General features: G+C 41.5%; 1 protein-coding gene across 1 annotated transcript in view; it reads left to right on the top strand.

Annotated features, from left to right (window-relative positions):
• ERICH5 (glutamate rich 5) overlaps positions 1-24,640 on the top strand; it is a 29,815-nt gene extending 5,175 nt beyond the window's left edge. The window contains exons 2-3 of the mRNA XM_004023595.6: positions 14,765-15,886; positions 17,666-24,640. Of these exons, the coding sequence (XP_004023644.3) occupies positions 14,765-15,886; positions 17,666-17,820 (1,277 nt within the window). The 3' untranslated portion in view covers positions 17,821-24,640. The remainder of the gene's footprint in view (positions 1-14,764; positions 15,887-17,665) is intronic.
• The last annotated feature ends 278 nt before the right edge of the window (positions 24,641-24,918 follow it).

Genomic DNA, 24,918 nt, shown 5'->3' with positions numbered 1-24,918 from the left:
GATTTCAAATATTATTTCCCTCTCCCATCTTTATTCATAAAATGTGGTGTTTATACCCACTATTATTCTTCACTTAATTTCTTTCACCTAAAAATATGGAGCTCTTTCTATAATCTCTCTGTAATACAGAGAACTTCTTTCTCCTTTTTTTTTACCCTTGGTTAAGAATCCACTGTGTAATTTATTTAACCAAACCCCCAGTGAGGGACATTTGATTTGTTTCCAGCAAATGAGGCTGCAGTGAATTCCTTTACACATACATCATTTTGAAAGTGCACCAGCGTAACTGTAAGGCCGTTTCCCAAAAAGTGGCTTTACTAGGTCAAAGGGCATGCACATTTATAATTTTGAGAGCTAACTACCTCAATGCCTTCATAAGGGTTATACCAAATGACACTCTCATCACCAACACATCTTTTTCTAAAATTGAAGTCTTTTGATGTTTAGTACAGTTGCATCAAAACATACCATGGAGCAGAAATCAGGAGACGAGGTAGGAGCACCCACTTGGTTCCAGATACTTGAGCCTGTATTCTCATGTAATCCTCATAAGAACCTTAGTTTCACTGAATTCAGCTAGAAAATTGCAGCCTAGGGGGGATAAGTAACTTGCCCAAGGTCTCAAAGCTAGTGAATGATGGATCTTGTTCTTTTCACAAATTCCAGTCCCATCTGGGTCCAGGCCCGGTTCTGTTAGAACTCATCGTGTAGCTGTCAACATAGAAGACATGCAGTCCACATCGAGGGGGTGGCTGGGTGAATGGATGGACTGACAGAGATGGGGATTCAGGGAGATGAGAGTGCTCCTGAGAAAAACAGAGGGATGGTAGGCATCAGGCCCCGCAGAATAGCAAAGACTGGAAGGTAACATTGGTCCAGCTGGACTTGAGAAGACAGGGTCGGGTTGTGAAGGGACTCCTAGGTCATGCAGAAAAAGACCAACACAGCAAAACAAAGCTTTCTTGTGTTCTCTGAAATCATGCTTCTGCAAGGTTGCCACACGTCCCAGCTCACCTGTACACTTTCACTTTTGTGTTAATGTTTTATAACAAGTTTAAAATAAAAACTTAGTACTTGAAAGGCTCACCAAAACTGATAAACAAAACATTGAACTTGGCCAGTGTATATAAACGTAGATAGCCCGCGTAATGATTTTGTTTTTTTAAAGCTAAATATCTGAATGTAACTCTCTAATTGGGTGTTAATGTCAGGAAAGTACCATGAGACTTCAGAAGCTTCCTTACTTCCCCAGAGCTGTTACTGTTGTTCACATTCCTTAAACCCTTCCTTGGGAATTGCCCTCTGGCCCTAGACTTGATTCTTTTGTGTATATTCTGGGGTGTCAGAGCTGTGTCCTTTAAGGATGAAGATTGGGAGGGAAGCCCCCCCCAAAAAACCCAAATCAAAAAACCTCACATCATTTTCAATAGCTAAAATGCCATGGGCATTACACTTTATGAAAGTGGGTGAAATAAGCCAGGCAATGCTAGCGTGCTCAGAAACAAGGGGGGTCATGGGAGATAGAGAAAAGGGCAGTCAGTGCCATGGGGTCAGGTTCAGCTGACACCATTTTCTTCCCCATGGAAGGGCCCGCGGGGCTCTGGGGTCCTCAGGGTAATCGGGCCGGGCTCTGGTGAGGTGCTGAGTGCGTGCTGACAACCCGAGAGGGACGACCCTCTTCTTAGATGTCCCACTCGACCGTCCTTGAAGCCCCTCCTCCAGCCTGGTTTTTCAAATAAGACAAAAGACCCTGCCTGAGGCCTGATAACATGCTCTTTATTCATACCAAATACTTCTTGACTTTCAAATCTGTATGATTTTACTTGCTTTGAGACCATCAGATTGTATTATGTCTGTTTAGATAAATTCAGTTCAGTTGCTCAGTTGTGTCCGACACTTTGCGACCCCATGGACAGCAGCACGCCAGGCCTCCCTGTCCATTACCAACTCCCAGAGTTTACCCAAACTCATGTCCATTGAGTCAGTGATGCCATCCAACCATCTCATCCTCTGTCGTCCCCTTTCTCCTCCCACCTTCAATCTTTCCCAGCATCAGGGTCTTTTCAAATGAGTTAGTTCTTCACATCAGGTGGCCAAAGTATTGGAGTTTCAGTTTCAGCATCAGTCCTTCCAATGAATATTCAGGACTGATCTCCTTTAGGATGGACTGGTTGGATCTCCTTGCAGTCCAAGGGACTCTCAAGAGTCTTCTCCAACACCACAGTTCAAAATCATCAATTCTTCGGCAGCTTTCTTTATGGTCCAACTAACACATCCATACATGACTATTTAGATAAGAGACATGTCCAAATGAGCATTAAGTAGGAAAGTCAAGATATAAAAAGATGTAAGAAGCATCATGACACATCTGCCCTATCTATCTACTTTCCAGGTCACCAGAAGTCAAATTTCATTTACATACTATTTACTCTATGGCCATGCCAGTATAATTCAGAGTGGACATCAGGATAGCACCAGTTATCATCATCTAAGACAGATAAGTACAAAATAAACTTGACTTTGTAGGCTAAGGTGACTCCCGGTCAAGAGACTGCTCAACAAGCCTCTTCTATGACCAGAGCTCTCTGCCTCGGCCAGCTCCGTTGTGGCTGTTCCAGGTCCCCCCATGCCAGGCCCCTGGGAGATCAGTGATAGACCTGCCTCCTGTCCACTGAAAGAAAGGCTATCTGCTTCCTTCCCTTACAGGCATAAGGATGTACCATCAAATCAAGTATTTATTTATTTTTGTCTATCAATTAATTTTCTGCTCCCTTCACCAGGACACTCATTTCAAGGACATACTTTTACAAGCCTGTAATGTGTTTGTCTTCATACTTAGTGAAAAAGCCCTTTCTGCTCTCCCCAACAAGCAGCTTTTCTTTCAAACGTAGTCCTAAAAGGCCCTGCAGGATGAGAGAGTCCAATCTTCGCAGACCACCTTGCTTCGTTTGCCTTCTCAGCCTTGCCCAGCTAATGCTTCTCTGGTCTGTCTTTGGTGATTGAAATACATCTTTGTCCCCTGTGTTGTGTGTGTGCTTCCCAGCCTGTGAGCGTGGGATCCAGTGTGCCAGCCTTCCTCCCGGCCTCTCGGGCCGCAGGGCAGGGTCCAGATGGCCCGAACCCTCTCAGCGTAGCTTTGTCTACTGCTCTGTGTGTGGCACAAATACCATATTCCGTGTGTGCCGTGACATCAAAGAGATGGGAGGCCCTGGGCTAGGCATTTGACTGCTCTGTCAATTTCGCTCGTAGTTTTTCTTCCCAAGAGAGGGCTCCTGCCTTCACTGTCCCAGTGAGGACCTCTGTTGCAATGTCCTCCCCAGTTGCTCTCCTCACTTCCTTCTCACTGTCATCGGTAATGATAAGGAACGTTTTCCCCCCTACTTATTCTAACCTTTTTCATTTCCCTAAAACTGATAGGAACCACATAATTTCTTTTGGCTAATTTCCTTTTCCTTTGTTTGCTCTGGAGTAGTCCCTACAGACTAGATACTTATGAGAGGCTGTGATCACCTTTGGGGGCTTCCCTGATAGCCGGTTTGATTCCTAGGTGGGGAAGATACCCTGGAGAAGGGATAGGCTACCCACTCCAGGATTCTTGGGCTTCCCTTGTGGCTCAGCTGGCAAAGAATCCACCGGCAATGTGGGAGACCTGGGTTTGATCCCCGGGTTGGGAAGATCCCCTGAAGATGGGAAAGGCTACCCACTCCAGTATTCTGGCCTAGAGAATTCCACGGACTATACCCATGGGGTCACAGAGTCGAACGCGACTGAGCAACTTAGTGTGTGTGTGTGTGTGTGTGTGAAAGAGGTTTAGAGTGGAGGGCACACGTGAGAGAGAAAATTTCGGCATGCTAAGAGACAGTATAGAGTTCCAATTTAAAATGTGGGTCTGAGGTGAGACTGGGTTCAAATCTGGTTCAGGGTATCAGAGGGTCATTTATTAGTTGTATGACACTGGGCCACTCAACCTCTTTATGCCTCAGTGATGTCACCTGTAAAATGAGATTAACAATTAGCTCCTATTTCCTCATTTGTTCTGAGGAATAAATGAGTTAATATGTATAATGTACCTGGAATGTAGTCTAAGTATTGCCTGTAGCAGGGGGTTGGCAAAGTGGCCTGTTGGCCAAACTCACCCACTACCTGTTCTTATTTTAATACCAATGTTTAAAAATGTATTAAGCTGTACCAGGTCTTAGTTGCAGCATGTGGGATCTAGTCCCCAGAACAGGAACCAAACCTAGGCCCCCTGCATTGGGAGTGCAGAGTCTTAGCCACTGGACCAAGAGGGAAGTTCCCCCACGACCTTTTTTTTGGTAAATAAAGTGTTTTTGGAACACAGACATGCCCATTGATTTACATATCGTCTAAGACTGCTTTCTCACTGTGATGACAGGTGATAGAGTTGAGTAGTTGTAATAATGACCCCTGTGGCTCAGTGGTAAAGAATCTGCCTGCAATGCAGGAGCTGCCGGAGACTTGGGTTTGATCCCTGCTAGGGGAATATCCTCTGAAAGAGGGCATGGCAACCCACTCCAATATTCTTGCCTGGAGAAACCCATGGACAGAGGAGCCTGCTGGGCTACAGTCCATAGGGTCTCAAAGAGTTGGACACAATTGAAGTGACTTAGCATAAACACACGCAAATAATGACCCCATACCTGGCAAAGCTGAAAATATTTGCTCTCTGTCCCTTTATAGAAAAAAAAAAATTCTGACCCCTGGCTTGGAATATCATCTAATAAGTCCTTAATAAAGAGAATCTCTCATTGATATCAATTTTAGTAAATCTCAATTTTTCTTTATTGCTTTTCCTAGATAACAATTTGATTTTTTTCCCCCCTCAAGATCAAGTTCTAGATCTCTAAATGTTTTGAGTTCCTGAATTTTTTTTCCTTTCTGGTAAATTTGTTAAAGGAAAGTGTCACAAATACTGTTAGTAATAGCATTAATGGTACCAAAATATTCAAAAATCATAAAAATGGTTATCCAGATGGCTAAAGTTTTATGAAACAGTTTTTCTAAGGCTCCTGGAACTTATTTTACTTGCTTTTGTGTTTTGCTACTACAATTTTAAAAAAATAGATGATTTTAGGATAGTTTTAGATTTACAGGAAAATTATGAAGATAGTATAGAAAGTCCCACATCTACTTCACCCTCTTAGTTCCATCTTATATTAGTAGGGTGGCTTTGTCACAAACAATGAACCAAGCTTGATACATTATTATTAACCAAAGTCTACCCTTTATTTGGGCTTTCCGGGAGGTTCAGACAGTAAAGAATCCGCCTGCAATGCAGGAGACCCGAGTTCAGTCCTTGGGTCGAGAAGATCCCTGGAGAAGGGAATGGCTACCCACTCCAGTATTCTTGCCTGGGAAATCCCATGGACACAGGAGCCTGGCGGGCTACAGTCAGTGTGTGACAGAGAGTCAGACATGACTGAGTGAACGAGCACGCACGCATGCTTTTAGATTTCCTTAGTCCTTCTCACATGTCCTATTTCTGTTCTGGGTTCCATCGCCTGCATTGCTTTTGGTTGTCACCGTCATGTCTTCTCACACTCCTCTTGACTGTGACATTGTCTCAGGCGTTTTGATGACCTTGACAATTTTGAGGAGGTCTGGTCAGCTACTTTGTAGACTGTCCCTCAGTTGATACTTGTCTGATGTTTTTCTTGTGATAAACTGGGATTATGGGTTTGGGGAAGGGAAAGAGCAGAGGTATAGGACCCTTCTCATCATATCATATCAGGGGTATGTGTTCTCAACATGACTAACCACTGCCTCCTAAATTTCTCTGATACTCTTTTTGGGGACTCTGAGCCTTGAAGAGGTGGAGAGTAGATGTTTGTTTTATACTCTAGTCTTATTGAAATCTTCCAGTTTAATTGTTTCTATGATTCTTGTTTCAACCTGCTTCTTCCTGGGTCCAAGCCTTTTCAATGCTCTGCTTAAAAAGAGAAGTTCATTCAATTTAGGTTTCAAGTGTCTGGGCCAGAAGCCCAGTGCTGGCCTCAAAGTGCCTAGGCTGGGGAGAGGAAGACTTCTGCTTTGTTACAAGTGACTTTTCATTCTGGGAAACAAAGCCCCTCAGTTCCCTTAATATGATCAGTACTGACTGTGGCAGCAAAGTCATCTGAATTGTATATGGATCCCTAGCCCGAGATCCCTAACCCAAGAGACGAGTAACAGTAGTCAGCTGAAAGGCCTGGGCTCCAGTCCTGCTTGGTCTGCCCACTGCTCTTTCTAGAACTGGACACTCTCAGGGTGTGCTAACCACCAAGACTTGAGGTCCAGATGTCTGAGGTAATTGACTGCTCTGTTGCAAAATTTAAGTTTCCATCCCAGCCATGGACTCACTAACTGAATACTTCCTTCTCGAGCACGCAGACCCCTGCTCTTGGCCGCTGATGCCCTTGTACATCACAGGTTGACACCCTGATGGAGTCAGACATGGACTCAGTGGCTGATCTGGGAGTACGGCCACCACTGTGAGCATCAGTGGAGCCCCTTGGTCACTGCCCTTAGAGGGCAAGGCACAGCAAGTGTAAACCTTCATTTCAGATGGGAAATTAGAAGACCTCTTTGTCCTGACCTAGCTGAGATGGAGGCTTAGCAAACCCGTCCAGCTCTGTGGTGTGAGGAAGCATGAGAGAAGTCTTGCTCCCCGGTGTGGAGCTCTCTTAGACCAGCTCTGACCCTTGCTTCACTGTTGAATCAGCTTGCTCACCTCATCTTCTGTGCTGCCCATGACATGCTAGCGTGAGGACAGAGACCAGGCCCGATGTCTGAAGCTGGGCAGCAGTGCCAGTGGCTCTGGGGTCGGGCCTGTGAATCAGCATTGAAACAAAACCCCAGAACCTCCCATGAAACACTGATGGTATAGGTTCTGGGGCTGCGGTTTGCCTGAAAGCACATAAATATTCAAGGTAGAATCCCACTTCCTTGGGCTCACATCTGAGACTCTGCTGCCTCTAACTGGGTGCTCTTCCTAGATAAAGGTTCTTAGTCTCTCAGTGTCATATTTCCTCTGCTGTATAATGGAGATAATAATGACTTACTTTGTGGAGTTGTTGGGAAGGTTGAATGAGATGATCCCTGTAAAGCTCTAGGCACCGTGCCTCAGTAAATGTTAGCCACTCTGGTTCCTAGTGAAGAATCATGGGTGTGACCCACTTAGCTTGGTGAAGGGTCACGGTGTGTGAATATCAGAGAGATAATCTTCACTTTGTCTCTCTTCTTCCTTGTTCATTGAGACGTCTTTGATTTTTTAGACTGCATTTCTGCCCAAACATTGGATCCCCATGTGCCAGTAATGACTGTCGATCAATGAAACTAGCCTTTTTAAGTGCAACTACTGCTGATATTTTTTAATGTGATGTTTAATGCAACACCTTTTTTGAAATAAGAGTTCATCTTATAGGAGTCTAGAGGAAACCAAAGACAATGAAACTGGAAAGTTGTACCTGAAGGAGGAGACTATTCGTCATGGCTTGAGGACTGGCTCTGCAGCTCTTAAATGTCAGCCTCTCCCCTAGGCGGAAGCCCCTCGCCCCATCTCTATGTGTACTTATCAAATATTCCAGTAATATCTTTCCAACTGCATGTTCTTGTTTCTCTGTACTTAAATTTCAAAATTAGATTTACCTTCAGACTTTAACGCATTTACCTCATGATGTCAAAACTAGTTTTAGATATGTCAATTCAGGTAGTACTACTAAAAAATGAAGAGTGGTTTGTCTGACCTTTATTTGCCCTCTGTAGGGTTTTTTTTGGCTAATGGTTTCATACTCCAGTTACATGGGATGTAACTCTTCAAAATGAGTGCGTTTTTAAAAAATTTTAATTTATTTACGTATTGTCTGTGCTGGATCTTAGTTGTGGCCCACGGGATCTTCAATCTTCATTGCCGCATGCAGGATCTTTAGTTACCGCATGTGGGATCTTTAGTTTCTGCATGTAAACTCTTAGTTGTAGCATGTGGGATCTAGTTCCCTGACCAGGGATGGAACCTAGGCCCCCTGCAGTGGGAGCTCTGAGTCTTAGCCACCGGACCACCAGGGAAGTCCCAAAATGAATGCCTTTTTAAATATCTATTGACTGATAGAACACACCCTTGGGGATTAGCATTTGTGCCGTTGCACACAGGGTCAGTATCTTTACATACTTTGCTGAGGGAAAAGGAACATGGAGTATAGCCCCACTGTTAGCTCCAGAAGAATTTGTCGGATGGATGGAGAAATGATGGAGTGGAATTGAGGAGAAAGCAAAGAAAGAACATGAGAAGTTGAGTTGGACTCTTCCTTTAGAGTGGATTCATGCTGTGTCCCTGGTTCCCAAAACTCAGAAGCTACCAGAACCTAGAAATGGTGGCAGCAAGGGAAAATATGAGGATCCTGCTGTTCACTAATTCTCTAGAAAACTCAGCAGAACATCCAGTGAGATCTTTGGGATGGTTGATATGTTCTAGCCATGGAATAGGAAATATTGACCTCAAGTTTTTCTCTTTGCTGGGTAGAAACTTCATTTTTGATTAGAGTAATGAATGGAGTAGAAAAGCTTCCACCATAATGTGAATTTCAGGTATGTTAGCTCTGGTTCTAATCCCTTCTGTAATGTTGCCTAGTATTTAATTTCTTTGTGTGCCTATCACAACGGTGCTTGCAACAAGGGTTCTGTTAGTTCAGCTGTCACAACAAATTTGTGCATGGATCAACTTACAACAGAATCAAGAGAGATAATGAGCACCAAAGAATTACGCCCAGAGCAGTGTATGATTTGATAAAATGTAGGGTTCAGAAAACAGACATATCCTTAAACAACTTTGGATGTGGAAACAATGCATCTGTCCACAATATTTATTACATAATAATACAGATTAGGCATAGAATGTCTCCTGTTTGTGAACAAAAGATGTAGAACCTTCTACCTACAGGAGGTATATTGCTGCTGCTGCTGCTAAGTCGCTTCAGTCGTATCCGACTCTGTGCGACCCCATAGACAGAAACCAGCCAGGCTCCCGTCCCTGGGATTCTCTAGGCAAAATTACTGGAGTGGGTTGCCATTTCCTTCTCCAATGCATGAAAGTGAAAAGTCAAAGTGAAGTCACTCAGTCACAAAACCGTGTGGATGGAGCATGGAGATCCTTACATAAGAGATTGTGCCTAGGTACCAAGTTGTGTTTAATAAGGGAATGGATATTATTTGAATTTCCCTGCAGACAAGGAAGTCTAGGATGACAAGGACCAGGTCTTCCTTGTTAACTGCTGTAACCCTTGTGCTTAGCCCAGAGCTGGCATATAGTAGGCACTTCAATAAATGAAATCAAAGCCAGCAAACAGAATGAAGCATATTTATTTATATAGCTCAGTTGGTAAAGAATCCACCTGCAATGCAGAAGACCCTGATTCAGTTCCTGGGTCGGGAAGATCTGCTGGAGAAGGGATAGGCTACACACTCCAGTATTCTTGGGCTTCCTTGTGGTTCAGCTGGTAAAGAATCTGCCTGCAATGTGGGAGACCTGGGTTTGACCCCTGGGTAAGGAAGATCCCCTGGAGAAGGGAAAGGCTACCCACTCCAGTATTCTGGCCTGGAGAATTCCATGGACTGTATAGTCCATGGGGTCTCAAAGAGTCGGACACAACTGAGCGACTAAGCACAAACACATTTATATAAAAGCTAACATTGGTTTTTATTGATACCAGTCAACTCCAGTCAAATCATGGCTGATGCAAATACTACTCCATTATCTGTCAACAATCTGATTTAAAACTTACCATGGTAACAACAGAATTTTATAGGTCAACAGTGACAGCTTTATAGTGTTTAGCGGATTGTTTATCCGAGCTCTTTAATGTTGCAGTTCATTCTTTCTGTTGCAGAATTATCTTTAATTGATTGACAGTGCCATCAGTAGCCCACAGAGGACCTTTATGAAATTAGAAAAAGCTGCCCTTCCCACCCCTGAGGTCTGCACCCTTGCCAGTGCACACGGCTGGGGTTCAGGCCTCCCTTGCCCCTTCAGCAGGACACCACCATGCAGTGAGAAACCTGCAGAGCCATTTGCTTCATCCCTTGTTTACTGAGTACCTCTCATGTCTCATACCACGTTGGGTAATGACACATATAACCCCTCAGAATTATCAATTATCCTGACAGTCCTGAAAGGCAAAGATCACATAAGGAAACTGAGGTACGGAGAGTTTGAATTGCATGGTTAAGTAAATGATGGGTCAGGATCACACTCAACAGCAGAACAGTCTGGAACCCCCGGCTCCAACTGAAGAGGAAGGAGGATGATTAGATCCAAAACATGTCCGTCGTCAGCAGCTGGGGATAAAAACCTTCCTAAGGATAAGAAAGGGAGTGCGGTGGTCAACATTGTCTTTTTTGTGGCATTCTCTGAGAGTTGGTTTGAAACAAGCATTTGTTTTCCAACCCCTTTCACTTATCTACTCTGATGTTCTGTCCTTTCTGAATAGGCTCAGAGAAAGGTAGTAGGATTAGGATGAATGTAATGACCTTCCCTTTCTTTGTGTCCACCAGGACCTCTTCCGTGCTGGGGCTGTCACGTGAAGTGTAACGCTCACGATGGCTGACTTGACTGATGCTCAGGGGGCACCAGTCACTCTGCTAGTGGCTTTCCAGGTGTTAACTCGTGTAATCCGCACAACAGTTCAGCTGCCCCTCTTCCCACTCTACAGGTGATGAAACTGAGGCACAAAGAGGCTGAGCAAAGCTAGTAAGTGGAAGAACCAGGGTTCAGACATTAAGAGGTGTCATTTTCAGGGTCATAAGGTATCTGTCCTCCCTTTAGAGCAGCTTATTCTCTTCTATCACGTAGGAAAAAAAACCTATTGAGTGATTAGTGAGAGCTCATTACCTCCAAAATACATTTATTTCAAAATTCAGGGTACAGTTAACCAACAGGAATCACCAAATGAGTGTGTCACTACACATTCAGCATTTTCTCTAGTTTTCGGTGATCACTTTGAAAATGTTTTAGCTTTAGGGGGCAAGCCCCCAAAGTATTAGAGACAGTGACTTCTTTTGTAATATTGCTCAGCTCGGTTGACTATTTTCAGGTTGCTATATAAGAATATTATATGTCAAGGACATTTTCCTACTTCAGGTCTGCCAGTAAGATTAGGAAAAGTACATAAGAATGAAAATTCATACTGTGACCATGGGCATAAATGTTCTAATTATGGAAGAAATTGATAGATCCCTTGGACACTTAAGACACCATGTGTGGATAAATAAATTTTCACAAAGCATTTTGTTTTTTGAGAAAAAAAAACCTTGACTTATCCTGATAGCCCAAGTTCATATGGATTGAATCAGTGATGCCCTCCAACCATCCCATCCTCTGCCTCCCTCTTCTCCTTTTGCCTTCAATCTTTCCCCACATCGGGGTCTTTTCCAGTGGGTTGGCTGTTCGGTGCTGCTCAATGGACATGAATTTGGGTAAACTCTGGGAGATAGTGAGGGACAGGGAAGCCTCGTGTGCTGCAGTCCATGGTGTCACAAAGAATCACATGACTTAGCGACTGAACAACAACAGTCCTGATAGCACAATATATGTTTCAAAACATGAAGTTGAGTGGCTATGATTTGGGTGTGTCAACACATTATTTTCCCCACAGCTTTCTGTTCTAGAAAAATGATGACATTAGAGTGCACCCACAGCTGGCACTGCTGGCTGAAAGTCATTTGTCTCATTTAACTGACAGTGCTGATCACTGTAATAACTGTTTTCCTAGAAAATATAATTCGGAAGACATTTGTGATTAGTATAATAGTACATTTCCTTGTCAGTTCCCTAAGGCAACCATCACCGAAACATCCTTTGTGTGGCATCTAAATGAATTGTCTCGTCATAACGAATTTCTTTATAGACCTGAGAAATCACTTTTGTTTAATTGCCTTCTCTGCTGTTAATTTGAAGGCTCCATGCATGATGAGGTCAGAGTAGGGGGAGTGAAGGATAGCCCTCCTCCCAGCTTTGTCCCATGGACCCCCAGGCCCACAGCCTGTGCCCCGTGTCTCACAAAATCCTCCCTAGACTGTGCTTTTCCAGCTTCATGTCGAATCCCTCTCCATGGGGGGATCCACACACATTCTCAGCGATAGGCTGGGAGACTGTTTGAGGTGAGTAAATGTATTAAAAAGAGAAACAATTGGCAGTGAGTTGAACTCATCAGAATACATAAACTAAGGAAGTAAAGAACCATGACAGTTACTAACTCAGGGAAAAACAAAAAATTGAATAGCTGACTACCTGGCTCAATTCTTCATTGCAGACATATTTATTATATGTACATGTAACTGAATATCGATATAATCTAAATTACAACATGATTACTATTTTATATCAATACTAATGTGCAATTTCTGAATGGAGGCTAGGGGAAAAATGTTTTTCATAGTAGGAATTAATTGAAATAGCCAAACTAAAAAACAAAGAAGTAGCAATTCTCTTAGAAATATAGGGGGGGAAATCCCTCCAAAAACAGCTAAAAGAATGAAAATATTTAACGCTAGAGAAGGGGAAATGGGAGAGGAGACCTGAGTCTTAGTTGTATATCTTAACTTACATTAGATAAGCAGATAGCTCTTTAAACTATGTACCTGTATAACTTAGGTCAGGGGTAACCTAGGAAAGAAAAGAAGAAAAAATATTTTGGGGGGGAAAAAGAAGAGGAAATATATCATCTAGAGGCCCATTTTAACATGCTGGCTTATTTTCTTCAAATATCTCCCTTTCTATTTTTTTTGTTTATCCCTTCCAATGATCAACACTGTTGTAATTATACTAGATATAAAATTGATAGCTAACTTATTGAACATTTAATTGCAAAACAGGCCTTGTGGTAGTACACATTTTCTATGCATTATTTTACCTGATAATCCAACTAGAAGTGCTGATTTTTAGCTTATTATATAATCATTATCTTATTTTAGCATATGGTCAGCATAATCACCCTTTTTCATGGTACAATAATATTCTACCTAATGGATTATTGATCTTTCTCCTAAATTGTTAGACTTTTAAATTGTTTCCCCAGTATTTTGAAAGAATACTGGGCTGATACACTTTCCCCAAAGCATATTACTGATATTTTTGTTTTTAGGATGAATTTCCAGAAGCAGGATCACTGGGTCAAAGGGTGTAAGCATGTTGCCATGCTGCTTTCTTAGACTGTTCAGAGAATATTTCTGCCTTCATTGTTTAATGTCATATGATGCCTCATGCAACTATGACACAGGTGGGAGAAACAGATTCACTGCCATTTTACAGACATGATTACTGGGAACCAAGTTCCCAAGGTTACAGAACTGGAGGAAGAGCCAGAAATGCAGGGGGAAAAAAAATGCATTCTACCCAGCTCTCTCTTGAGCTCTCTCCCAATTGCCCCTCCCCCCAAATGAACCGTGCCTGCTACTTTCTCTCCCAGACATCTCAGTCTTTATATAGTAGAGCTTCTCTGGCATGGGGCCTTTTCCATTCATTGAGGGCCATTCTGCTTTCAGTTCAGTTCAGTTCAGTTGCTCAGTCGTGTCTGACTCTTTGTGACCCCCATGGACTGCAGCACACCAGGCTTCGCTGTCCATCACCAACTCCTGGAGCCTACTCAAACTCATGTCCATTGCGTCAGTGACGCCATCCAACCATCTCATCCTCTGTCCTTCCTTTCTCCTCCCGCCTTCAATCTTTCCCAGCATGAGGGTCTTTTCCAATGAGTCGGTTCTTCACATCAGGTGGCCAAAGTACTGGGAGTTCTAGCTTCAGCATTAGTCCTTCCAATGAGTATTCAGGTATGATTTCCTTTAGGATTGACTGGTTGGCTCTCCTTGCAGTCCAAGGGACTCTTAAGAATCTTCTCCAACACCATGGTTCAAAACCATCAATTCTTTAGCTCTCAGTTTTCTTTATAGTCCAACTCTCACATCCATATATGACTGCTAGAAAAACCATAGCTTTGACTAGACAGACCTTTGTTGGCAAAGTAACGTCTCTGCTTTTTAATATTCTGTCTTGGATGGTCCTTCTACTTTAAGCAGAAGATAAGACCTCTCTAGCAGCCCAAGGGCCACTACTTAGGCTGTGAAATCTTAGCCTAAGGAAGAGAAAGGGCAGGACAGAGGAAAGAGTGTGAGGAAACAAAATATACTAAATTAGAATATGGGACAGGAGCCACAAGCAGGTGCACAAGGAACAAACAGGGAAAAAGAATGTGATTTTGAAGGATTTCATGTTTAAGATGAGGTATTTGAGCTGAAAACAATAGAGAGACTTGACTTGTGGTGTGTTAAGGGCATAGTATAGCCTTTCTGTATTCGATTCTACCTGAGACTTTCTTGAACTGTTAAACCTGCTTCTTCATAGCAATACACTTTCTCAGAATGCTGCCGCCGCCAAGTTGCTTCAGTCGTGTCCGACTTTGTGCAACCCAATAGACAGCAGCCCACCAGGCTCCCCGTCCCTGGGATTCTCCAGGCAAGAACACTGGAGTGGGTTACCATTTCCTTCTCCCATGCGTGAAAGTGAAAAGTGAAAGTGAAGTCATTCAGTCATGTCTGACTCTTCGCGACCCCATGGACTGCAGCCTACCAAGCTCCTCCATCCATGGGATTGTCCAGGCAGGAGTACTGGAGTGGGGTGCCATTGCCTTCTCCATTCTCAGGATAGAAACTGAATAATAATTTGTATTTTTCTTTTCAAATGAATAATAAAAAGTAACTTCAAATATCTATTTTTCAGCCACAGAAGAAAGTGAGTCCTGCTTTGTCCAGCCAAAACCACGTGCACTGGGAAGAGAATCTACTTTGTGTGGCAAAGTACAAAAGGAAAGCCTTCCTCCATTAGACAAGCTCAAGATCTCAGCCGCGTCCACAGCTAATGGTGTTCAGTCCCTCCCTGAACAGCCCCTGGCAAAGGAGACTGTAGACCCACCCGGAGCCACAGAGGAAACTCAGTCTCTGCAGGGACCGAAGGGGTCTGAGCCACCTCAGCCAGGTGGCAAAGATGGTGCTCCAGGAGCAGAAGGAAAGGAGGAGGATGCGGAAGCGGTGACAGAGGCTCCGCCTTTGAAAGGAAGTGCTGAGACTGAACCTTTAGGAGCGGAAGCCGAGAATCAGCCTTTGATAACAGCGGGAGAGAGGGACTCTCCTGGAGCAGTGGAAGGTACTGAGGATCCACAAGCTGCCGGAGAGATGACGCCTCTAGGAACAGCTGAGAGAGTTCCTCTGGAAACAGCCAGAGAGCCAGGATCTCAAGAAGCTGGAGGAAAGGGTGAACGGTCCCAACTCCCAGAGACAGTTCCCAAGGAGACGGAATCTCCGGAGATGCTGGAAGGCAGTCAGCCTGTGGAAACAGCTGAGACGCAGCACCTTCAAGAAACAGTTGGAGAAGATGAGCAGTCCCAACTTGTAGAAACAGTTCCCAAAGAGAATGCATCTCTGGAAGTGTCGGACGGAAGTCAGTCTGTGGGAGCCGAGAGAAAAAAGCAACCTCAGGAGACGCTGGGGAAAGATGAGCAGCCCCAGCTTCGAGAGACGATTCCCAGAGAGCATGGCGGACCGGAAGTGTCAGACGGAAGTCAGTCTGAGGGAGCCGAGGAAGAGAAGCAACCTCAGGAAACGCTGGGGAAAGATGAGCAGCCCCAGCTTCGAGAGACGATTCTCAGAGAGCATGGCGGACCGGAAGTGTTGGACTCAAGTCGGTGTGTGGAGACAGCTGTAAAGGCTGATTCACTCCATAAAACTGCGGAAGGTCCTGGGAACATGCAGAAGCTCCAACCTGAAGGAACAGTTGAAAGCATGGAACATCTGGTGGAAATGGCCAGGAAAATTCACACTAACGAAGAGGACCAACACATTGAAGGTAAAAGTCATGCTGTCAGATCAGGTTGTTTAGATGTGCTCCGTAAGAGATCATCTCTGGGGCGTGGGGGAGGCTGACACACAGCTCCCCCACCCCGGAGTCTCTCAGTGGTTGAAGTTCCCGTGACCCAAACTAAAAAAGCTTCCAGACTTGAACAACAGGCACTTGGCTTTCCAGCAAACGTTTTCTAAAGCATAGTCTTTAGAAAAGTATCTAGATTTTTAACCTAGTTTCATTGTTAAATGAAATGGGATACTGAAGGAATGTTAAAATTTCTGAAATTTTCCAAGTTCACTCTTCATCAGGCCCCGTGTATAGTATGAGGATCCAAAGTAAAGATGGTCAGTGGAGGAACTGACTTTTTAAAAATATATAATTTTATTTATTTATTTATTTTTGGTTGCGCTGGGTCTTTGTTGTGTGTGGGCTTTCTCTAGTTGCGGCCAAGTGGAGGCTACTCTCTATACTTGCAGTGCGCAGGCTTCTCTCACTGTAGTGGCTTCCCTTGTTGCGGAGCACAGACTCTAGGTGAGTTGGCTTCAGTGCTATGGCCCGTGGGCTTAGTTGCTCCGTGGCATGTGGTATCTTCCCAGATCAGGGATCAAACCAGTGTTCCCTGTATTGCAAGGGGGACTCCTAACCACTGAACCACTAGGGAAGCCCAGGAACTGACTTTTTAATGAAAGAACACACGAATAATGCCTCTTAAGAGTGTCATTTTCATCTTAATTACTGTCAATCTCCTCTTGTCCTCCTTCTCTGTTTATGAGAAGACTAGAGAAATGTACTATGTCTTAGCAAATGGTATTTTTTAAACATGTACATTACCTGTATAAAGAAAATGGAATCTGTACTGTTGTTTATTGGAGTTACAATTAAAAAATTCTTCTGGGGCAGGATTTACATTTTGTTAAATTTTAACTTCATCTTACAGTAGGATTAAGTGAGACATTCGTCAGTCTATTTCTTAATTTTTTCACTCGTTAATGCAGCAGTTTTTGAGTGTCTAATCATTTGCTTGGTGCCCAGTGCAGGAGTAAGGGATAGTCCCTGTCCTCAAAGGTCTCACAGTCTAGTGGGGAGAAGGCAGAATTTAAACAAAATACCATGATCTATTGAGGTAAATGCTTTAATGAAGGTGTATAAAAATGCTCTGGAAATCAGAATGCAGAAGCAAGTAAAAGCATATATTTGTTATACAGGCTTGGCACACTCAAGTCTTTGGGGCCTAGGATGATGGCAGTGGGTGAATTGAGGGGCACATGTAATGTTGTGGGGAACCCCAGGGACCTTGGTGAACAGGAGCACAATCCTATCAAAAGAGGCAGCTGCTTCTTGGCTCCATTCAAAACATAGGGGCCAGTGTTGCCCAAACTGACTTCTTATGGAAACGTTTGTATTTGCAATACCTGGACTTTTAAATATTTCAGCTCTGTAAAAGTTTGATGATTGTTTTCTTTAAACACCAGAATGACCAAACAAGACAAGTTTCTGGACACCCCTAGACCATATTTTGAACTTTCTATTTGTAATATGTTCTGCCATCACTTCCTGGGTAATTCTGCATCCTGATTTTATATGAGAGTGCCAAGACTCAGAAGTGGTGACATCGGCCCTCTGAGGATCTCAGAGACACAGGGTGATGGCCTTTCTTGACATCCCTAGAGAAACCTACTGTTTAAAGAGCAAGAGCTGCCCCTGTTGGAAACCAGGTATGAGGCACTTGGTTGTTAATACTAAATAAGTATCTCTTAATATCCCCTTTGGTTAATTTTCCAGGTGAGACAGGAGAAACGGTTGAAACAGAGATGGAGAGTGAGAAAGTCGGTGAAGCAGCTGAAACAAAAGAAGAAGAAACAGGAGAAGCCATGGATCTTTCAGCAGCCACACAGATAGGTCTGGATGGAAGGGTGAAGGGACACAGCATGTTGTAACAGAGAAGACAGAAAACTGCAGTGAAGTTTGGTTACAGATGCTATCTTTCAACATCGACATGTTTTATACCAGGAAAATGTGGTTATCATGTTCTTCATTACATTGTTCCATAGAACTGCTAAGCTATAAATGGTTTTCTTAGCTACTTAGAATTCAGAACTACAGTAGCCAGAGCCGGTACTGACTAGAGTATATGTTCATTTAAGAGTGTGAGGGCATTTTCTTCATTGTGGCAATGGGTCCATTCAGTGTAGAAGAGTGAGACCCTAAAAGAAAGCATACACCTCTAAGTATAGGTGACTGGAGAAAGGAGTTAAGTAAAAAATTTTAGGCAGCTCATGATAATGAAATCATACAGAATTAGGATGGAATAAGAATGATCAACAACAATGGGGCAACTTATATCTAGTATTTCTTTCCTATCACAGAATTTAAAGCTAGTAGGAACCTGGGAAAGTGTGTCATTTAATTATCTTCTTACCTTAAGTCTGTCTACTACCAAGGATCCTTCATGATCATGGTGTATGAAAAATGGTAACAAAATTCTCATAAAAGGAATACAGACTCTGGTGCTGTTATAAAATTAGGCATTTTTCACAATGAAAGGCTACACATTTTTAATGTGCCATTTTGAATCATTTAGTAATTTTATATGTATATGAGGTGTTTCAATTTGTGTTATTCCTTTAACTGACATTAAAGGTATTTTAAATTGACGTTTAAATATATTTCAGAGGCAACAAACAGCAAGAATTAAAAACTAGATTTGTTGACTATGTGGAGTCTATTCCTTGGGCTCTATTTTTTTAAAAGATTACTTTAATATTAGACTTTAGAGGTGGGAAAGAGCTAAAAAATCAAGATTTAAAAACCATTTACAATATTTCATTAATGTTAAAATGATATAGAAAGTCACCTTTCAAGAATTCCTCCGAAGTTGCCAAGGGATTTTGGTAAGTTATTATCTGTGATTATATGTGAATAAGAATAATGATAGCAGTCTTTTTCACCAGTGAGTGCCTTGTGCTTATGAATATCAGGATAGAATTATATTCTGGACACATTTAGTATCTTTATCTTATTTGTAAATATATAGTTTAAAAATAACTTCTTAGATGAATTAACTAGACTCTTTTACTTTAGCTTCTGTATCAAACTATGAAGATGATATAATTAATTTTAAGAACATAGAATAGAGGGGAGAATTATCTTTACTCTGATTTTAATGTTTTTATGTTCCTGACAAGCTGGATTGTGATTTTATTGAGAAGGACTATTTTATGTCTTTGAATTCATGCATTTTACTCTTTTAATGGAAAAGATGGGTGCTTTCATGAAAATGATAGGTGCTTGATAAATATGTTAAATCAATAAGTGAATAACAAGTACCAAGGGTTCCCATTTATACTTAACATTAAAAAAATATTTAAAATATGGATTTGTGTGATTCTAATGTTTTTATTCCAAAGCCGGTCAAGCTTAGTAACACTAAATATTTGGTGTAGTTCCAAAACTAGCTATAATTTGGGGTCAGAAAGTTATACAACTCAGAACTGATATAACATCTCTTAGGCTACGTTTTGTCATTCAAAGGTGTTTTTCCTGACCTAAAGATATCTTTGTATAGGCATTTAGTAAGTAGAAAATGTCAGAGCTTAGTGTAAAATATGAATGATCACCTTAGAAAGTGATTGTACTTTGTATCAAGTACTGAAATAGTAGGATTCAATTACTTAATAGGCATAAAGGTCCGTTCTTCATTGTGTGGATTTTGTTTTTAATCTCTAGCATATGTTAAAGAGATCTATTCAGAACTCATTCTTTGAAGAAGTCTTTCTCAAAAGCATTATTATAGAGTTGTAAAGTAGAAGTTTTCAAATTATTTATTAATCCCTTTTTTTCCCATAATAACTAAAATAATTTATTCTCAGAAAAATTTAGAAATTTGTATAAATTTCGGATACTTTTTATACTTTTGTTTTTGGCCTTTAATGTGGTTATTAAGACATTTTTAGAAATTGTTCTTATTCTTTTAGATAAATTCAAAACCTAGAAATTTGAAATGTTCTATAATATTTGAATATTCCAATAATATTTGAATATTCCAATAATATTTGAATATTCCAATATTCTAAATAATCTAATTAATTTTTAAAACAAAACTAAAGTAATAATTGCCTGTAGTAAAAGTCAAATAATACAAAAAGGTATGAAAAGTTGTTCCCCCCATGTCCTTTAGTCCTTCTATGAAAAGATAATAAAGCTTCTTGCTTCTAATTCTTCCATAAGAAGGTAATGTATATGCCAGGCTATATGGATATGCTAAAACAGAAGTGTATGTGTACACATCCACATTTTATAATGTAAATGATAATTTAGCCCTTATATTGTGAAAAAGTGCATATAAAACCACAAAACCATCCCTTCCTATGCTAAAGTTTTTTTTTTCTTTTGCCTAAAACTGATATATCATAGCAAAGTACACTGATTCTTAGTTCCCAGACTTTGAGAGAAGTTTATTAATTTTGCTTCTAGATTCAAAATGCAGAAGCTGGATTAAGACTTGAGCTATTTTAAATGAATTAATAGAAAAACTACCATCAGGGCTGGATTTTCTTGCTGTTTTTTAAGTTTTTATTGAATTTGTTACAACATTGCTTCTGTTTTATGTTTTGGTTTTTTGGCTGAAAGGCATGTAGGGTCTTACTTCCCTGACCAGGGATTGAACCCACACCCCCTGCATTGAAAGGTGAAACTTAACCAGGAAGTCCCCAGGACTGTTTTCTAATTCCAGGATGCTGTATAGCCACTTTGTAGTCCAGTTTGTGTTCTGTTTAGATGATTGCAGAATTTTCTGTATGTAAATGGGAAGGAAATGGTGAACAAATGATTTGCCAGTTGGCATCCCCATTTGGACTGCAAAGAGATCAAACCAGTCAATCCTAAAGGAAATCAACCCTGAATATTCATTGGAAGGACTGATGCTGAAGCTGAAGCTCCAATACTTTGGCGACCTGATGTGAAGAACTGACTCATTGGAAAAGACCCTGATGCTGGGAAAGATTGAGGGGACGACAGAGGATGAAATGGTTGGATGGCATCACTGACTGGATGGACATGAGGTTGAGCAAGCTCCAGGAGTTGGTGTTAGACCAGGAAGCCTGGCGTGCTGCAGTCCAAGAGGTCGGAGAGTTGGACATGACTGAGCAACTGAACTGAACTGATCCCCATTAGGGAGAGAACGTTGGCTTTTACCGACAGGGTGCCAGTTGCCAATCTAGGAATTCCCCAATCCAGACTCCAGACTCTTGGTCAGAGGTGCTCTGCATCATCTCCTGGGGGACCCACAGGATAGGAGTGTGTGACCAACCTGTGACCTCACTGCTTTTTCCATTCAAACTTTGGACTAAGAGTCTTAGCACAGCTAATAGCCTTGAGCAATCAAAACACCCACATCATTTATTTTTTAATTTTTTGGCCACGCAGAATTGCTTGTGGTATCTCAGATCTCTGACTAGGGCTCGAACCTGGGCTCTTGGCAGTTAAAGCACAGAGTCCTAACCACTGGACTTCCAGGCAATTCCTGCACATCATTCTTATTGTTTTGTTTTTCATTTTCTTCACACATCATTTTTAACAGATGCTTTATTTCACACTTGGCCTTGAGTTAAGAATGGCTTTTAAAGGAAAAAAAAATTTTTTTTCCACATTGAAGTAATCAAAGAGTGTTGGATGGTCATGGTCAAATAATCTGTGTTCTTTTGGCAAATACAATAGATGGTCAGAGCATCTAACATTACAAGCATCTCATTATTATAAAGCTAATTTGGTGACCCAATTCTGAATTGTTTCACAAATGTCAACATTGTGAACATCATAAAGCCGTTTCATGTAGCCCATGTGCCTCTGTTGGGTAAAAGGAGAGTGATCCTCTAATAGCAAGGCAGGGCTGTGTCGGAAAAGTTGAAAGCCTTTGCTCACAAAGTGTCATTTCACCTAAAACTTTGTCAGCTCCTCTTGTCCCCAGAGCTTATAAAGTTAAGGAGTGAGACTGCGTGTAATCTCAAGGTTTTAATTGCAGGAACAGAATCAGTATAATCTCAGAGAGCTGTTGACAGATACAGAATTTCTCTTTTCAGTTCTTGTTACTTCCAGCAAAAGTTAAGGAATTCCCTGGCAGTAGTAACCCACATGAAGTCAAACTGGAGACCTTCAGCTTTACTTCAGAAACACCACCTAGCAAATGTATTGGGCAATAGCTGAGATACTGCAAGCTAACAACCATATCGTTATTTCTGCACCTACTGAAAGAAGTCTGCAAACATCAAAGCCAGGCTTTAATAACTGTTGAAGGTCGAAGTGGGGCCAGTGTGTATTATGTTCGTCTAAATTATCCTTTCAGTTTAATAGTGTGCAATTGATGTGAATAAACACACAATTCTATCCATTACTAGGACAGAGAGCTGCCTGCCTCACCGGTTTCCAGAAAAAGAGTTCTGAGAAACCAATTAGGGACCATAATTGTGGTTTGAAATCTCATTTTTTTCTTTTACCCCAAGGAGGGGATGAAGTAAAAAAGAATAGTTTTATTACTTTACCAGGCATAGGAGGAAACAGATAGCCTCCTGCCTCCATTTCCTCCATCCGGGAGGATTTGATGAGAGGTTTTTTAACAATGTTCAAAGCCAGGGTCTGTGACAAGATTCCGGTGCGTGCAGGGCTTGCACTCCCTTAATCTTGTCTCAGGTGGTTGGCCTCTTAATCTTAAAAAAAAATTTTTTTTTACTTGTAAAATATAGATTGTTGTTGTTTAGTTGCTAAGTTGTGTCCAACTCTTTTGCGACCCCATGGACTGGAGCCCGCCAGGCTCCTCTGTCCATGGGATTTTTCAGGCAAGGATGCTGGAGTTGGGGGATTTCCCTGGTGGTCCAGTGGCTGGGAATCTGCCTGCCAATGCCAGGGACACTGGTTCACCCCTGGTCTGGGAAGATTCCAGTGTGGCAGAGCCACTAAGCCTGTGTATGCCACAACTACGGAGCCTGCCCTGTGAAGCCCGTGTTCTGCAACAAGGGAAACCACTGCAGTGAGAAGCGCGAGCGCTGAAGCTAGAGAGTAGCCCCGACTTGTTGCAATTAGAGAAAGTTCGAGCACAGCAATGAGACCCACTGCAGCCAAAAATAAATAAATAAAATTTAATGAATAAAAAAAAGAATACGGGAATGCGTTGCCACTTCCTTCTCCAGGGGATCTTCCCCACCTGGGGGTCAAACCCACACCTGCATTGCAGGCAGTTTCTTTACCACTGAGCCACCAGGGAAACCCAAAATGTAGTTCTCAAATTTTTCTTAACAAAATAGAAGTAACTAGCGAGATATAATAATTCATACTATCATATAAATTTATGAAAAAAATAATGCATATTATATTGAATCAATATACGTGATCCTGATTCCAAATACGTAAAATTCTTCAGTGACAAAAGAGGCTGTCAACTGCAGCTGTTCAGTTGTATAGGGGCTTTGGGCTGGGAGAGTGTTTCAGCCCAGCATCTCACCAGGAAGTCATAAGGTTCAAAGGTGAACTCATGGCAGTTCAGTGTGGGGACTAACTCAAAGTTTCTTTTCTTTTTTTTTTTTCTTTTCAAAGTTTATTTTCAACCGTAGTTATTTAATGGATCACTATGGATTTGCTTCAAGTTTTCTGGATATCAGAGCTTTGTTAAAAGAGTTTTTTTTTTTTTGAGGGATAAAAACTGCTTTTATCTAAGTACTTGTGATACAGTGACTGCTTACTAGTAATTGCAAGAAAGAATTCCTTTATCATTAAAATTTTTTCTTAGTAAAAAAATGGATACATGTTCATATTAGAAACTTCAGAAAATATAAACTCCAAAAAGAGAAAATCTAAATATTATATGTTGCTGCTGCTGCTAAGTCGCTTCAGTCGTGTCTGACTCTGTGCGACCCCAGAGACAGCAGCCCACCAGGCTCCCCCATCCCTGGGATTCTCCAGGCAAGAACACTGGAGTGGGTTGCCATTTCCTTCTCCAATACATGAAAGTGAAAAGTGAAAGTGAAGTCACTGTCATGTCCGACTCTTAGCGACCCCATGGACTGCAGCCTACCAGGCTCCTCTATCCATGGGATTTTCCAGGCAAGAGTACTAGAGTGGGGTGCCATTGCCTTCTCCGACACGTAATTCAGTCAAAAATCATGTTGATGTATCTGAGGGATTATTTTTTTGTGTTGCAATAGCAAGATAGCCAAAGCACAACTATTAATAGAACTTTATGTCTATTGAACTGCAGAGCATAGCACTTCTGAATTTTCCTCACTGGAATCTATTGAAGATAGTAGGTTACAGAGATTGTTCCAATAATACTTTGCTGTATTAGTAAATAGTGATTAGTGTTATAGAGAGAGCGATTATGCCCAAGCATATTAGCACTTAGCTAACTACAATTTATGAGAACTAACTGACATCTTAGAAAGAAGCACTGAAACTAAAGTTTTTATTTGAAGTTATTTTTTAATGCATTCTAACTGTTGACCAAATGTTAGCAAAAAGATTGTTAAGCCCTTTGGAGCAGGGAAAGTGCCTTATAGGACTTATACAAATTTCACGTTCTGAATACTTGTTGATGCTATTTATTAATAAATGCTCTTTATTCTTACATAATCATGGTAATTTCCTCAGAACTAAGTATAACTTGCTATAGGGAAAATATGGCCAAAATTTTTATAAAATTATTTTGTACTGCTGGTTCAGTATTTACAATTTTGATTGAATGTTATTAAAAATAAAGTGTTGGAAAGCTTCTCTATGTGAATTTGTGTTATAGAAACATATTACTTTTGACTTGTGTCCTTGAGAAAAACATATTTTAAACCACACACTTCATCAAAGGTAAGGAGTATAACACAGGGAAATATGGGTGACTCTTTAGACATCTTGTGATCATTTAATAACACTTCAAAGAGATTGCTGTGTTTTTATGTTTGAAAGGCTAACATGCAATGTATTCCTTTTCACATTGAACACAATCATAATTTTCCTTAAAAGTGTGGGATGGACACTCAAAATCCCAGCCACTAACA

This window comes from Ovis aries, chromosome 9 (genome assembly GCF_016772045.2).
Source record: "Ovis aries strain OAR_USU_Benz2616 breed Rambouillet chromosome 9, ARS-UI_Ramb_v3.0, whole genome shotgun sequence".
Taxonomy (NCBI): domain Eukaryota; kingdom Metazoa; phylum Chordata; class Mammalia; order Artiodactyla; family Bovidae; genus Ovis; species Ovis aries.
Note: the sequence above shows the minus strand (reverse complement) of the source record. Positions and strands in the feature narration are given on the sequence as shown.